This window comes from Amblyraja radiata, chromosome 15 (assembly GCF_010909765.2).
Source record: "Amblyraja radiata isolate CabotCenter1 chromosome 15, sAmbRad1.1.pri, whole genome shotgun sequence".
In the NCBI taxonomy this organism is placed as follows: domain Eukaryota; kingdom Metazoa; phylum Chordata; class Chondrichthyes; order Rajiformes; family Rajidae; genus Amblyraja; species Amblyraja radiata.
Genome location: NC_045970.1, coordinates 41,137,896 through 41,152,355, shown reverse-complemented (window position 1 = coordinate 41,152,355; position 14,460 = coordinate 41,137,896). Strand labels below are relative to the sequence as shown.

Genomic DNA, 14,460 nt, shown 5'->3' with positions numbered 1-14,460 from the left:
ATATAAAAGGCATAGGTAGGGTAGACAGTCAGAACCTTTTCCCTAGGTTGAAATGTCAAATACTCGAGGGCACAGCTTTAAGGAGGGAGGAATGTTTAAAGCAGATGTGTGGAGCAAGTATTTTTTTTGCACAGTATGTGGTGGGTGCCTGGAACACCCTGCCAGGGGTGGTGGTGGAGGAAAATATGATAGTGGTGTTTGAGAGGTTTTTAGTTCAACACGTGGATTTGGAGGGATCAAAGCAGAGTAGATTAGTTTAACTTGGCATCATGTTCGGCTCCGCTCCTGTGCTGTACTATTCTGTGTTTCCAGACAGCGGTGCATGTCCAAGTACTGTGCAACTGAGGAGCATTCTGAAGAAGGAAATCAAGAGGGCAAAAATGTGGCAACAGATAACTGGCAGATAAAGGAGAATCCAAAATATTATGTACATGAGGGGAAAGAAGGTAAGTAGCAGGAAACCAAAGCAGTCATCTACATGAGGAGCTGCAGGGGATGCCCGAAGGTAGAAATCTCCCGGGCCTGATCAGATATATCCGAGGGCTCTGTGGGTAGCGAGAGAAGAAATTGCAGGAGCCCTGGTGGGGGAGTGTTGTAGATCAGAGGATTTTGGAGTACAGGTGCAGAGTTTCCTGAAAATTGTATCACAGGAGGATAGGGTGGTGATGAACGATTTTGGTGTATCGGCTGGGGTGACACCATTCTGCAGCAGTTGGGTCTATGTGGCCGAGTTACTCAAAGTTAATGGACAGTTTTCACAAGGCGAGCAAGACATTGGCCTTCGTGGCAAGAGGGCAGCTGATCAGGGACAGAAACACCTTGCTGAAGTTATGTGGCGCTTGGTGAGGCAGACCCAGGTTTTGTGTGGTCCCTGTTTTTTGGTTTTGTTTAGTTTATAGACACAGCGCAGAAACGGGCACTTCGGCCCACCGAGTCCACGCCGACCAGCGATCCCAGTACACTAGCACTATCCTACACTTACTGGGGATAATTTACAATTATACCAAGCCAATTAACCTACAAACCAGTACGTCTTTGGAGAGTGGGAGGAAACCGGAGATCCCGGAGAAAACCTACGCTGGTCACGGGGAGAACATACAAACTCCATACAGACAAGCTCCCGTATTCAGGATAGAACTGGAATCTCTGGCACTGTAAGGCAGCAACTCTACCGCTGCGCCACCATGCCGCGCTGGCTCTCTGGACCTGGGGAAGGGTGAAGTGGTGACAGGGAGAGTTTACCCGACCCACTCCTGGAGTGTGGGGCTGTGGACAAGGGAGAGGTGAGATGGCTAAGCTGGAGCTCTCATTTGGGAGAATGAGGTGATCTTATTGAAGTGTACAGAACACTGACAAGCCTGGACTGGAACTGTCGGGATGAGCTGTCCTTGGCAGTGATTCAGACGCTGGAGTCACCAGGAACTACATGTACACAGACAGAGTGAATTCACAGGCTCCTCTACCCAAGGGCTGGGGGTGGAGGGGTGGCTGCTGAGGGCAATGCTTACGCACCTGATTGATGGCTTTTAGGGCTCAAAGGAACAATGGTGCTGAGGCAAAGATCAGCCACGGTCACTGAGTGGCAGAGCAGGCACAAGGGGCCTCCTATCTCTATTTTACAGGGGCCTTGTGAATAGAAGGGCTTTGAGAGGACAGGAGGTGAATGACTGACCACTGGATGTCCTGCCTCTGGCCAGTGTTTTGGAGACGGTGCAATGGGTCTGAGCTGCTCCCAGGATGTGCTGACAATACCAGTGAATACACATCCAGTGAAATGCTTTGTAACTGGGTGTGTATGTGTGGGATTATGTTGGGTGGTACTGTCGATGCGAGTGTTCGGGACCGTGTGGCAGTGTGTGTGCACGTGTGTGTGGGGGGGGGGGGGGGGGGGGGTTGTGCTGTGTGTGTGAGTGTGAGGGATCGTGCTGTGCAGTGCCACCGGTTGTGTGTGTGTGTGTATGTGAGGTTTTGTGCTGTGTGTGTGTTCCATCATGCTGTGCAGTGTGCGGTCCCCGGCTCTGCTGTGTTTCCCCACCCTGTCTCTGCTCAGACACGAGTCTCCACCGCTTGAGGGCGGATCAGCCTCACTGGCATCAATTCACACCAACACTTCCCACCCGCACACACACACCGGCAGCTCCAACTCACCACAACCTCATCGAGCTGCCGGCAGATCCCATCCACACCAAGCGAGAGTCCCCACACAGGGCTGGAGCTGCAGACGGCGCCACTGTGGGCACAACGGTCCGGAGATCAAGGAGCACCGACACTCCACCTAAGGTCCGTCGGGGGAGGAGTGGCTCTGCTGTCACAGACCGAAGGACTGGTGACGGGATCTATGGAGTTGGCAGTGCCGAAATTGGCCTATTTGAGTTGCTCTTAGGCCTGGCCAAGCTGGCCATCCGCGAGTCATGGCGCCAGGAGGAAGAGGGCTTTGCCCGAGCCAGTAGCTTGCCCCTTTACCGGGGTAATGTCCACGCCCGGGTGGTGTTAGAGAGGAACATAGTTGTATAGTAGTTATTTAGTATATTTGTAATACAGTTGTTTGTGAATTCAGTGTCTGAATAATGAGGTGATTTTGTAATATGGTGGTGGGTATGTCACCACGGTTTTGTTTTTTTTTGGTTTTTGTATCGTGATTGTAATTAAATAAATTATTTTCAATTAAAAAAAACACAAAAAGTGTGGGCACGGCATGTATACAAACAGCACACACATACGTGCAGATACTCACACAGACAAAACATACAAGCACAGAACATGCGCAATTCTCATGTGCAGGTACATGACGTGCAAATGCAACAATGAAATAAACATGCATAAATTCAGCCAAAAACATACAGATATAGACAAAACACGCACAGTGACAGCACTGCAAATACTAAACACACAGCCAGGACATAGATACAGAAAAGACAAGCACCTCACTCTCACACACACACACACATTCACAATCGGACAAACGTGCGCAGAGATGGAGCGCACAAGCACTCCCATCACACTGGCATGGTGGGAAGAGTGGGATGTCTCTGACTCTGACAGAGAGAGTCGTTCATGGTGCAATGTCAGCGCAGGACGTACAGTCGTTCATCATCGAAGCACAAAGCAGCCTAGAGTCAACGGGGTGTTGCGTTTAGAGCGAGGGATGGACCGAGTGATGGGGAACGCCGGCACAGTGGCAGAGATGGGGCCATGCCCAGAACAGGGACAGCATGGCACGAGATCGAAGGAGGGATATAGCTGCCTCGGCAACCGTGTGGTCTTGCTTGTTGCTGGGAGGGGCAGCAGAACAAGACTGAGCAGAGTCGTGTGCAGAAGGGAGGAATGTTCACCCAAATAGCTCCGTGTTGAACAGGCATGGGCAAGATGGATTGAGTGGCCTCCTGTGCTTGAATATTACTGTTACTCAGATGCGTATGTGAGCACCGCACACACAACACAACGTTCATTTCTCCTGGACCAACCACATTGGACCCTGCTCCCAGTATCTGCAGTTCCTCGTGCCTCCACATAGAAGCTATGACCAAGATAGCACACCAACATCTCTACTTCCTCAGAAGACTAACAAAGTCCGGCACATCAACAACTCATACCAACTTCAAAGATGCTCTATAGAAAACAACCTGTTGGAATGCATCACAGCTTGGTTTAGCAACTGCTGTGATACCCAAGACCACAAGAAAATTCAGAGTTGTAGATGTAGCCCACCATCGACTCCATCTACACGTCACACTGCCTTGGAAAAGCAGGCAATATAATTAAAGGACCACTCATACCTTAGTCATTCCCTCTTCTCTCTCCCATCAGGCAAAAGCTTGAAATCATATACCACCAGATTCAGGCACAGCTTCTTCCCCTCTGTTATCAGACCATTGAATGGACTTCTCGTGCGAAAGATGAATTGTGTTCTTCTGATCGACCTCGCTGTGACCTTTGTACTCTTAATCACCACTTTCCCTGTTGCTGCAACACCTGATTCTGGACTCTAATTAGTTTCTCTTTTGCCCTGCCTTGTAACCATGCATGGTATGACCTGCCTGAATAGCAGGTAAATGTATGTTTCAGTGTGTGGTTTGACTATGTTCCTGTATTGCTGCTGCAAGATATTCATTATACCCGAGCCTCACCATATGCATGCTTCTGACAAACTCGGCTCCACAGGACAGGTTCCTTGGGCAAGGTGCTGGTCCAGTCAGATTATTCATGCACAGCTCCAGTCTCATCACCATGGCACGCAGTCACTGAAGTGGGTCTACTCGGAGCAGGACCACTCTCCATGCTCTGGCTACGCTGCTGAGGGTGACTGAACCACCGGCTTCCTCCTCATTAAGAGTGGGAGTAAAATCGAGGCAAACATCACTTGCCTCCTCCCTGCTGCCATCCATGGCTCTACAAAACTGAGTGACAGACAGGGTGGACGCTGACTGGACAGAAACAAGGTCACCTCCGGTCCACCCCACGACCCCTGGCTCGCCCATGACGTCCGGTCCACCCCGTGACCCCTGACTACAGAGGGTCTGGTCCGACACCGAGCCGCTGGGGTTAATGTGACTGGTTCTCTGTCCCAATGCGCGATCCACTCTTGGGCTGAATGGCACTGATATTTCATGCAATATTTTTGTCCATAATTCCTCCTCTGGACTTCAAGGCCAACCGAGCTGCAGAGGAGACTGGCGCTGAGTGGGACCATGGGGCGGGCAACAACTGCTCACTTGCCTGTCCAGACCACAGTGTAAGGCTGCCGCTCGGCCCAGCTTTCTCCTCCTCACACCAGGTCTAGAGGGATTCGGGCTAAACACAAGCCGCTGGGACTAGTGTAGATGGGGCATCTTGGAAACTGACGAGAAAAACTGGAGAGCGACTGGCAGGACTCAGCGGCGGGGTCCCACTGCTGATCATTACGCCTGGTCACTGAATATCTGCTGCCCCGAGCTTGGTTGAAATAGCAGCTGAAAATGATGAGTGGAGCAGCAGGCATAGAAAAAGGTGGGAGGGGGCTCCATGCTGGTGGTGAATGTAGATGGGGAGCCTTGTTTGAGCTTCATCTGGCTCCTCATGATCAGGTGAAGAATAAGCGAGTTCAGTATAAGCGAGTTCGGTATTCCGATAAATGCAAGGAATCATGGGATTTGTCAAAGGTCATTCGGGGAAGAAAAAGCGAACGTAGCGCTCTATAAACTGAATTAATTGTTCTCGGACTGCTTCCTACAATGACCAGTGAGCTGTACTGTCCTTGCCCTCTGCATTTCAGACTCATTCTTTCTCTTCCAATGAAACAACAGTGAGCATGTCAGAACCTCGAGTCCTTGCTCTGCGCAGTTGCGATTGTGAGCTATGGCCCACCTCTGTGCAGGACCTGGTTACTGGTATGGGTGTGTTGTTCAGGTCTGACTGGTTGTGCGATCTCCATCTCTCTGTTGAAGGTTTCCTGTGTGCATCGGTACAGGACGTTCAGTGGTACTTTATTGTCGCATGTACCTAAGTCGGTGGCACCTAATGGCGGCACGGTGGCGCAGCGGTAGAGTTGCTGCCTTACAATGCCAGAGACCTGGGTTCAATCCTGACTCCGGGTGCTGTCTGTACGAAGTTTGTACGTTCTCCCTGTGACCTGCATGGGTTTTCTCTGAGATCTTCGGTTTCCTCTCACACTCCAAAGATGTACAGGTATGCAGGTAACTTGGCTTGGTAAATGTAAAAATTGTCACTAGTGTGTCTAGGATAGTGTTAATGAGTGTGGATTGCTGGTCGGCGCAAAGCCAGTGGGCCGAAGGGCCTGTTTCCACGCGGTATCTCTGAACTAAACTAAGTACAGTGAAATTACTTTTTTTGCATTAAATTCAGTAAAAATCTTACTCTACATAAGAACAATCATACTTAAATACAAGAGTGTAAGGATTACACTGAAGCAGTACACAAGAGTCGCCACATTTCCAGCACCATCTTGCATCCTTCAAGTTTAAAAGTTCTCCAAATGTTGAGTCTTAATTTAGCCTTAAAGGTCCCTCGCCTTGGAAGCGGCACGGGGTTGGAGTTGCAAGAGACTGCCTGGCTAGGTGATGTTGTTACTATCCTCCATCGCTCTGTGCCTCTGCAGAAGATCCTAATCAATAAGCAAGTTCGGTATCTCGATAAACACAAGGAATCATGGGATTTGTCAAAGGTCATTATGGATTTTTTTTTAAAGCGAACGCAACGCTGTATAAACTGTGTATAAATTGTTAACTATTCTACCAAGGAATTCATCTAGAATTCTGTCAACTCAATAGCTTCCTTTCTTGTTCGGCTGATGCTTTACCTCCAGGCGGTGTCAATGTGAAGGCAAAGATTAATCTTCGAGGAAAACTGAGTACAGGGTTGGCCCTGTGAAGGAGCCGCCAATCCAATATAAGACATTTAACTGGGAAATGCCTGCCCTTTAGTATTGGATAGATTGAGTGGAGGGTCTGTGCTGTTCCAAGTTAGCGGTGGTTGCCTTGCGTTTCCTCCAGCCATCTCTCCCAGTATACGCTGACCAGCACAGTTCGCCAACCCTTGTTAGCAAAGGCAGGTGTTACCTGAACCCCAAAGGTTTTGTGGAGGTACTGTGTTAGGATCAGGCACGCAGCAAGCTAGCGAGAGGGCTGTCAGATCAGATCAGCCCAGGTTGCCGAGTGGCTGAAGAGCAGAATTTAATGGGTTGTTATTAAACGATGTCTGGGCGGCATCGCCAGCTCTCTCTCCCTGATCCCCCACCCCAACTGTCGACAAAGTCTGACTGAGAAAATGCTCCCCCTCATATTACGGGTTGGCTCCGTGTTTTCCCACTCGCTGGGGCGGGCAGCGCCTCCTTCAAAGAGAGCGAGAACAGGTCCCGTCAGCTGGGGAGCTGCGACCCACTCCTGATTGAAGCCTCTAGTTTAGCTGCGGTTCAAATGGCTGCAAATTCTCATAATCACCCCCGGTCACCCGTATTTTCCAGTTTTGCTTCTTCGAGGTAAGAAAATACTGCTTTCAAAACTATTAACTAGGTGTATTTATGGTTTATTTGTACAAAACTATGACGATTTTGTTGGTTTTATTACTTTTATGCTTTGGTGTTTTATTGCGCTATGCTTCGGAGCATATAACTGTTATACCAGTCTCAAATTAACTGCTATGTTCAGTAGACATAATATTGCTGCAATATTATGTCTACTAAACATAACAGTTAGTTTGAGACTGGTATATTGCAGAAATATTATGTCTACTGAACATAGCAATTAGTTTGAGACACTGGTATAACAGTTATACGCTCACTGCAGTTATTGGCGTGCCTGGTAGGAACTTCAGCAAACTAACTTTTACAGTTTTCTGTGATATATTTTGATTCGTTCACTCCTTGCCGTATAGTAATGTAACTTTATCAATGGCAGTATGTAGGACATCGGCAGTACGTGCGGTGATCATTCAAGTCGCTTTACGTTTTTTTTAAATTTGTTTAACTCAGCTGAAAATAAACAAACTGTTGAAACAGACTCTCGCACTCGCTACTGCCGTTGCAGTGTCAACCCTTGTTGGTCCATCATTTACATGCCGTTGGACATTAAATCTCGCCCCACACTCCTCACGAACAGCCACCCGCTAAAATAGGCGGAACAGTCCTTTCTTTTGTTAATCCTGTCCACAGTCTCTGATGGGGCCGGTTTCACAGACTTAACCGTGACCGGCTGCGTTTAACCAGGACTCTGGGAACTCGCCATCTGATGGGGACAAGGAGGGTTCCAGAGATACGGCAGGGACAACTTAGAATCCGGCAGCAGAGTGGCTCTGTTAATGGATTCATTCCACAGCGAGTTCAGTTCGGAAAGAACACACGCCGGTAGATCCACTGGTTCAGGAGTCCGATCCAATTATTGACCAACAGGCAGTGGAATCTGTCTGTGACAGACTCCATAGTGAGACGTGTCCACAGGAGCGGGTGTTCACTCTGATTAATAACTTAGGCACAGTGAACTTCATAATGTAAAACCATCCCAGTCAAAACCATCCTGGAGAGCTGCCTTGCCTGAGCACTGGGGCAACTCTGGGCAAGGTCCCACTGAAGGCAAGAACGACATTCTAGTCACTAAAATAAAACACGCATGCTGGCCGGATGATTTTGGGTTACGTGGCGGATCAGGCCCGTGGGCCGTAGGTTGCCGACCCCTGCCCTAACGATACATTCACACTGCCTGTAGGTAAAGCATCAGCCCACATCACACTGATACAATCGCTGCCTGCCTCAGATTAAATATATTTTTACACATAAATTATGACTAAAGATAAGAAAATGTTTCAAATACAAGTAATATTTTTTTATTCCAGTGGCAAACACATTAAATGAAAATAATAAATTATTTAATATTTTGAGTATCTCATATTTGCAGATTAATGAATGAACTAGAACTGGGACTGTGTAAATAGTGTGTGAACTGCCGAACAAGAAAGGAAGCTATTGAGTTGACAGAATTCTAGATGAATTCCTTGGTAGAATAGTTAACAATTTATACACAGTTTATACAGCGCTGCGTTCGCTTTTTTAAAAATCCTTTGACAAATCCCATGATTCCTTGCGTTTATCGAGATACCGAACTCACTTATTGATTAGGATCTTCTGCAGAGGCACAGAGCGATGGAGGATAGTAACAACATCGCTTAGCCAGGCAGACTCTTGCAACTCCAACCTTGTGCCGTTTCCAAGGCGAGGGACCTTTAAGGCTAAATTAAGACTCAACATTTGGAGAACTTTTAAACTTGAAGGATGCAAGATGGTGCTGGAAATGTGGCGATTCTTGTGTACTGCTTCAGTGTAATCCTTACACTTGTATTTAAGTATGATTGTTCTTATGTAGAGTAAGATTTTTACTGAATTTAATGCAAAAAAAGTAATTTCACTGTACTTAGTTTCGTTCAGAGATACAGCACGGAAACAGACCCTTCGGCCCACTGGCTTCACGCCGACCAGCAATCCACGCTTATTAACACTATCCTACACACACTAGTGACAATTATTACATTTACCAAGCCAAGTTACCTGCATACCTGTACATCTTTGGAGCGTGGGAGGAAACCGGAGATCTCGGAGAAAACCCATGCAGGTCACAGGGAGAACGTACAAACTCCGTACAGACAGCACCTGGAGTCGGGATTCAACCCAGGTCTCCGACGTTGTAAGGCAGCAACTCTACCGTTGTGCCACCGTGCCGCCATTAGGTGCCACTGACTTAGGTACATGCGACAATAAAGTACCATTGAGCGTCCTGTACGAATGCACACTGGTAACCTTCGGCAGAGTGATGGAAATTGCACCACCAGTCAGACCTGAACAACACACTCATACCAGTAACCAGGTCCTGCACAGAGGTGGGTCACAGCTCACAGCAGCAACTGCGCAGAGCAATGACTCGAGGTTCTGACATGCTCACTCAAAGAATGAGTCACAGTCTGAAAAGCAGAGGTCAGGGACAATACAGCTACCAGTGGTAGCTCACTAGTCATTGTTGGAAACAGTCCGAGTGTGGGAAGCCCCCACGCCTTCACATGCAGGAAATGTAATCTCACTGCATACAAACCACAACACTGTGAGTAACTAGCTGCAATTCGCAGGCACGTTACACACAGGCAACGATGACAATAAATTATCAGTTATATCTGGTAAACGATCACAGGTGCAAGGCCAAATGTACATCAAGCAACCACAGTAGTGCAAAGTTCATAGTGGTTCAGTTCTGAGCTAGGGCTGAGGTTAGTGTTGTGCAGTGTTTAAGAGCCTGATGGTTGCTGGGGAGAAGCTGTTCTTGAGCCTGGAGGTCATGGTTCTCAGGCTCCTATATCTGCTTCCCTATGGTCGCAACAAGATAAGTGTGGCCAGGGTTGTGTGGGCCTTTAATGATGCTGGCTGCCTTTTTGAGGCAGCACCTCCTGTAGATCCCTTCGATGGTGGGAAGGTCAGTCCCTGTGATGAAGCTTCAATGGTGGAGAGTTCAATACCCTTGATGGACCTTCGATGGTGGGGAGGTCAGTACCTGTGATGGACCGGACAGTGTCTACCACTCTGCAGTCTCGTTTGCTTCTGAAAGTTCAAGTTACCAAACGACAGACACAACCAGTCAGTATGCTCTCTTCTGTGCACCTGTAGAAGTTCGATAAAGCATTCAGCAACATATAAATCTCAATCTTCGAAGGAAGTAGAGGCATTGATGATCTTTCTTTGCGATTGCCTCAATGTGCTGGGACCAGGACAGGTCTTCAGAGATCCACCCAGGAACTTGAAGCTGTTGACTCTCTCCCACTGTTCTGTCAATGAAGACACCTCCGTGGATCCTGGTCAACAATCAGCTCCTTGGTCTTACTGCATTGAGAGCAAGATTGCTGTTCTGTTCCTCACCTCTTGCCCTGTCACCCAATTCCTTTCCCTTCCTGCATCTGCTCGTCACCTACACCAGGACCCATTTTTCTCCCCCTCCTTTCCACCCACCTTCCCGCTAGTTCTACATTTTACGCCCCACCCTCCTTCCTCATCAGATTCCAACATCTGAACCTTTTGTCTTTGCCACCGTCACCTCCAGCCTCAGTTACTATCTCCGCCCTACTCTCCCCGCCTAACTCACCTACCAATCAACCTCTCCTACTCTGGATCCATCCGTCACTTGCCGGCTCCTGCCCCACCTCTTCACCACCTCTTTCTTCAAGCTCTCCCCTCGACACCATCCGTTTGAAGAAAGTTTCGACCCAGAACATAATCTATTCCTTTCCCCCCACAGATGCGGAGTTCCTCCAGTAGTTGATTTTTGCTCAAGTTTCTACTATCCGCAGCTTCTTATGTCTCTGCCCTCACAACCAGCCTGATGAATCTTACGGGTCTTACACTGTGTCAAGTACTTTCTCTCTTTGGTAAAGAATGGCCCAACCTGTCTTCAATGTGTTAACCACTTCACCCCAGGAATTATCCCTGTGAACCCTCTCTGGGCAATCTCCACTGCAAGAATATCCTTCCTTAAACAAGAGACCCACACTGTGCAGTATTCCAGGTGTGGACTCAGCACCCAACATCAAACACCTCCCTACTTTATAATCAATAAAAAAGGCCGATTTTACATTCACTTTCCTAATTACTCGGTATTGGTTTATTATTGTCATATGTACTGTGATACAGTGAAAAACTTTGTTTACATGCTATCCAGTCAAATCACACCATATGCGAGTACCATCAAGCCATACACAAGTACAGCAGGTAGTGCAAATAGTAAAATACCAGTGGACGAAATAAGGTGTTGCAGCGTTATAGTGTTACAGCACAAGAAGCGACAAGACAGACACCCATTGTATGCAGATGCCGAGAGGTGTGTTCAGCTCTGGCTGAACAACTTCTAATCCTGTGTGTGGACTCGATAAGAAGAAGAAGTTACAGAGAGAGTACAGATAAGACTTCTTTGCCTGGAGCGCAGGAAGCTGAGGGGTAATCTTAGAGAGGTGTATAAAACCCATGAGGGGAATAGATAGCCTGAATGCACAGAGTCCTTTACCCAGAGTAGGAGAATAAAAACGTTTAAAGTGAGAGGGCAAAGATTTAGTAGGAACCTGAGGGGCAAATTTTTCACATGGAGGGTGGTGGGGACATTGAACGGGCTGCTATAAGATGTAGGTACAATAACAACGTTTAAAATACACTTGGACAGGTACATGGGATAAATGGAACTAGGTTTTAGGCGACTTGCTCAGCATGAAAAAGTTGGCCGAAGGGCCTGTTTCATGTTGTTGGACTTGATTCTTTGATAAGTGGCAAGTATTGTTAGTGTCGTGCTGTTAATATTTCAGGTCAGTGATTCAGCATTCTGATTAGAGTTCTGACTAACCGTCTTCGACTGAATCATGAACTTTGTTTCTCTCCACAGATGCTGCCCGATCAGCTGTGCATTTCCTCTTTCTCCTTCAGATTTCCAATACCCTTGTGTCACGACTGAGAGAAACACATCGCAGCAAGGGTGTGGTGACAAGTACAGATCAGAGGCTGAATGTTGGACACGGAGTCTCTCGGTTTACCAGGGAGAAGAGTGAGACCGATCCCAGGAATGAGTGGGTAAACATATGATGAGCGTTTGACGGCATCGAGACCGTACTCGCTGGAGTTTAGAAGAATGAGGGGGGACGTACCAAATAGTGAAAGGCCTGGTTAGAGTGGATGTGGAGAAGATGTTTCCATTAGTGGGAGCGTCTAGAACTAAAGGTCATAGCCTCAGAATTAAAGGACGTTCCTTTAGCAAGGAGATGAGGAGGAATTTCTTTAGTCAGGGGGAGGTGAATCAGTAGAATTCTTTGCCACAGAAGGCTGTGGAGGCCAAAGTGAATGGATATTTTTAAGGCAGAGATAGATAGGTTCTTGATTAGTACGGGTATGAGGAGAATGAGATTAGGAGGGAAAGATAGATCAGCCATGATTGAATGGCAGCGTAGACTTGATTGGCCGAATGGCCTAATTCTGCTCCTATTACTTATGACATGGAGAACATAGATAGGTGTTGTTTCAGGTCGGTACCCTTCTTCAGGCTACTACTCTACGAGTCTTTTGGGATGTGGGAGGAAACCCACAGGAGAACGTGCAAACCCCTCACAGACAGCACCCGAGGTCAGGATCTCTGGTGCCGTGAGACAGCAGCCCCACCATCTGCGCCACTGTCTGCAGAAGGGTCCCAACCTGAAACATCATCTATCCTTGGTCTCCGGAAATGTGGTCTGACCAGCTCCGCACTCCAGCACATTTGTGTCCTTTATGTACAGTTCCTCGTTTCCACTTTCTCCAACATACGCTGGTTCCTATCCAGACCAGAGCTGCCTCCAGGACTGGGAGCCCCAACACTCTCTGCCTCACCTCATCCTTACCTGTCTCACTCTTCCACCCCCCTCCCTTGCCAATTCCTCACCCACCTCTGCCAGTGGCTGCATTGTGCACTGAGATCCTCAGATGCTGCAGAACCTCCCAACCCTCCCCCGCCCCCCCCCCAAACCAAGACACGAGAGGCAGAAATGACACCCCCTCACCACCCCAAAGACCCGGCTCTTTGCAGGAGGCTGAGTGGTGGGTGACCTTATTGAAGTGCACAATATCATAAGAGACGCGGATAAACTTTTTCCAGGAGTAGAGGGTTCTAAAAGGTAGAGGGAACAGGGTTAAATTGAGAGGGGAGAGGTTTAAGAGGGACGTCAAGCGCGTTCATCGCACCTCTCTGACGGGACAGCCCGAGTTGTGTAAACGGTGGCGCGCATCACTACTCTAACCATATAACAATTACAGCACGGAAACAGGCCATCTCGACCCCTCTAGTCCGTGCCGAACACATAATCTCCCCTAGTCCCATATACCTGCGCTCAGACCATAACCCTCCATTCCTTTCCCATCCATATAACTATCCAATTTATTTTTTTTAAATGATAAAAACGAACCTGCCTCCACCACCTTCACTGGAAGCTCATTCCACACAGCTACCACTCTCTGAGTAAAGAAGTTCCCCCTCATGTTACCCCTAAACTTCAGTCCCTTAATTCTCAAGTCATACGCCACAAGGGCTCCGGGACAGCTCCGGGGTCTACCCCCACCCACCACCGGACGGGGCACCCGATCCCGGCCATCGGCTCTCGCACCGGCGTCCGCCGGGGAACCCGGCCAGGGAGAGCGAGGCGGGGGAGGGAGTGAGGGGATTTGTCGACGGGGGTGTGGGACCGGGGGAGAGGGAGAAATGCAGGGGGAGAGAGAGGGAGTGAGGAGAGGGGCCGGGGGTGGGGCAGGAGAAGGGAGGAGAGGGGCCATGAGAGGGGGGTAAGGTTACCCGGCGAGGGCTGCGCCGAGCCCCCCGACTCTCGCTCCGACCCGGCGACGAGCGGATCCTGTGGTTCGGAGCCCCAGCTCTCCGCTCGGTGCGCCGGGATCCCCGTCGCCGCCTCCTACCTTTCTGCGGCTCTTCCATCTCCGGTACCGGAGTCCCGCTCACTGTGCCAGGCTGCGCCGCCTCTACCGGACTCTGTCCGAGAGCGAGTGCTAACCCCTGGTTAAATAAGAGCCGCCCTCTCGCCAGGAAAGGCGGGAGGGGGCGGCGCCGGCAGCAGCTGGGAGGGTTTAAGCGGTCGCTGCCGTCACTGAGCGAGGATTCCCCTGTCCGGGACATGGGGAGAGATAGATAGAGAGAGATAGAATGGGATAGAAAGAGAGAGAGAGAGAGAGACATAGTTGGATAGAGAAAGACATAGAGGGGGAAACAGGTAGGAAAATGGAGAGGGCAAAAGAGGAATGGATGGAGAAAAGGAAGATGGGAGAAAGGGGGAAAATACGAGGTGAAAGAGCTATAAAGGCGCACCGAGGCGCAGGAGGCACATTGCTCACGTTTCAGACTGAGGCCCTTTGGCACAGATGCTGCCTGATCTGCTGAGTTCCTCCAGCACTTTATGATTTGCTCCAGATTTCAGCATCTG

General features: G+C 49.0%; 1 protein-coding gene across 2 annotated transcripts in view; it reads right to left on the bottom strand.

Annotated features, from left to right (window-relative positions):
* Positions 1-14,153, bottom strand: part of entpd1 (ectonucleoside triphosphate diphosphohydrolase 1) — a 31,961-nt gene extending 17,808 nt beyond the window's left edge. Inside the window, exon 1 of one of the 2 annotated variants that reach the window (XM_033034233.1) lies at positions 13,940-14,153. In XM_033034233.1, the coding sequence (XP_032890124.1) occupies positions 13,940-13,958 (19 nt within the window). In that variant the 5' untranslated portion in view covers positions 13,959-14,153. The remainder of the gene's footprint in view (positions 1-13,939) is intronic. The other variant, XM_033034235.1, reaches the window with a different exon arrangement.
* Between the last annotated feature and the right edge of the window lie 307 nt (positions 14,154-14,460).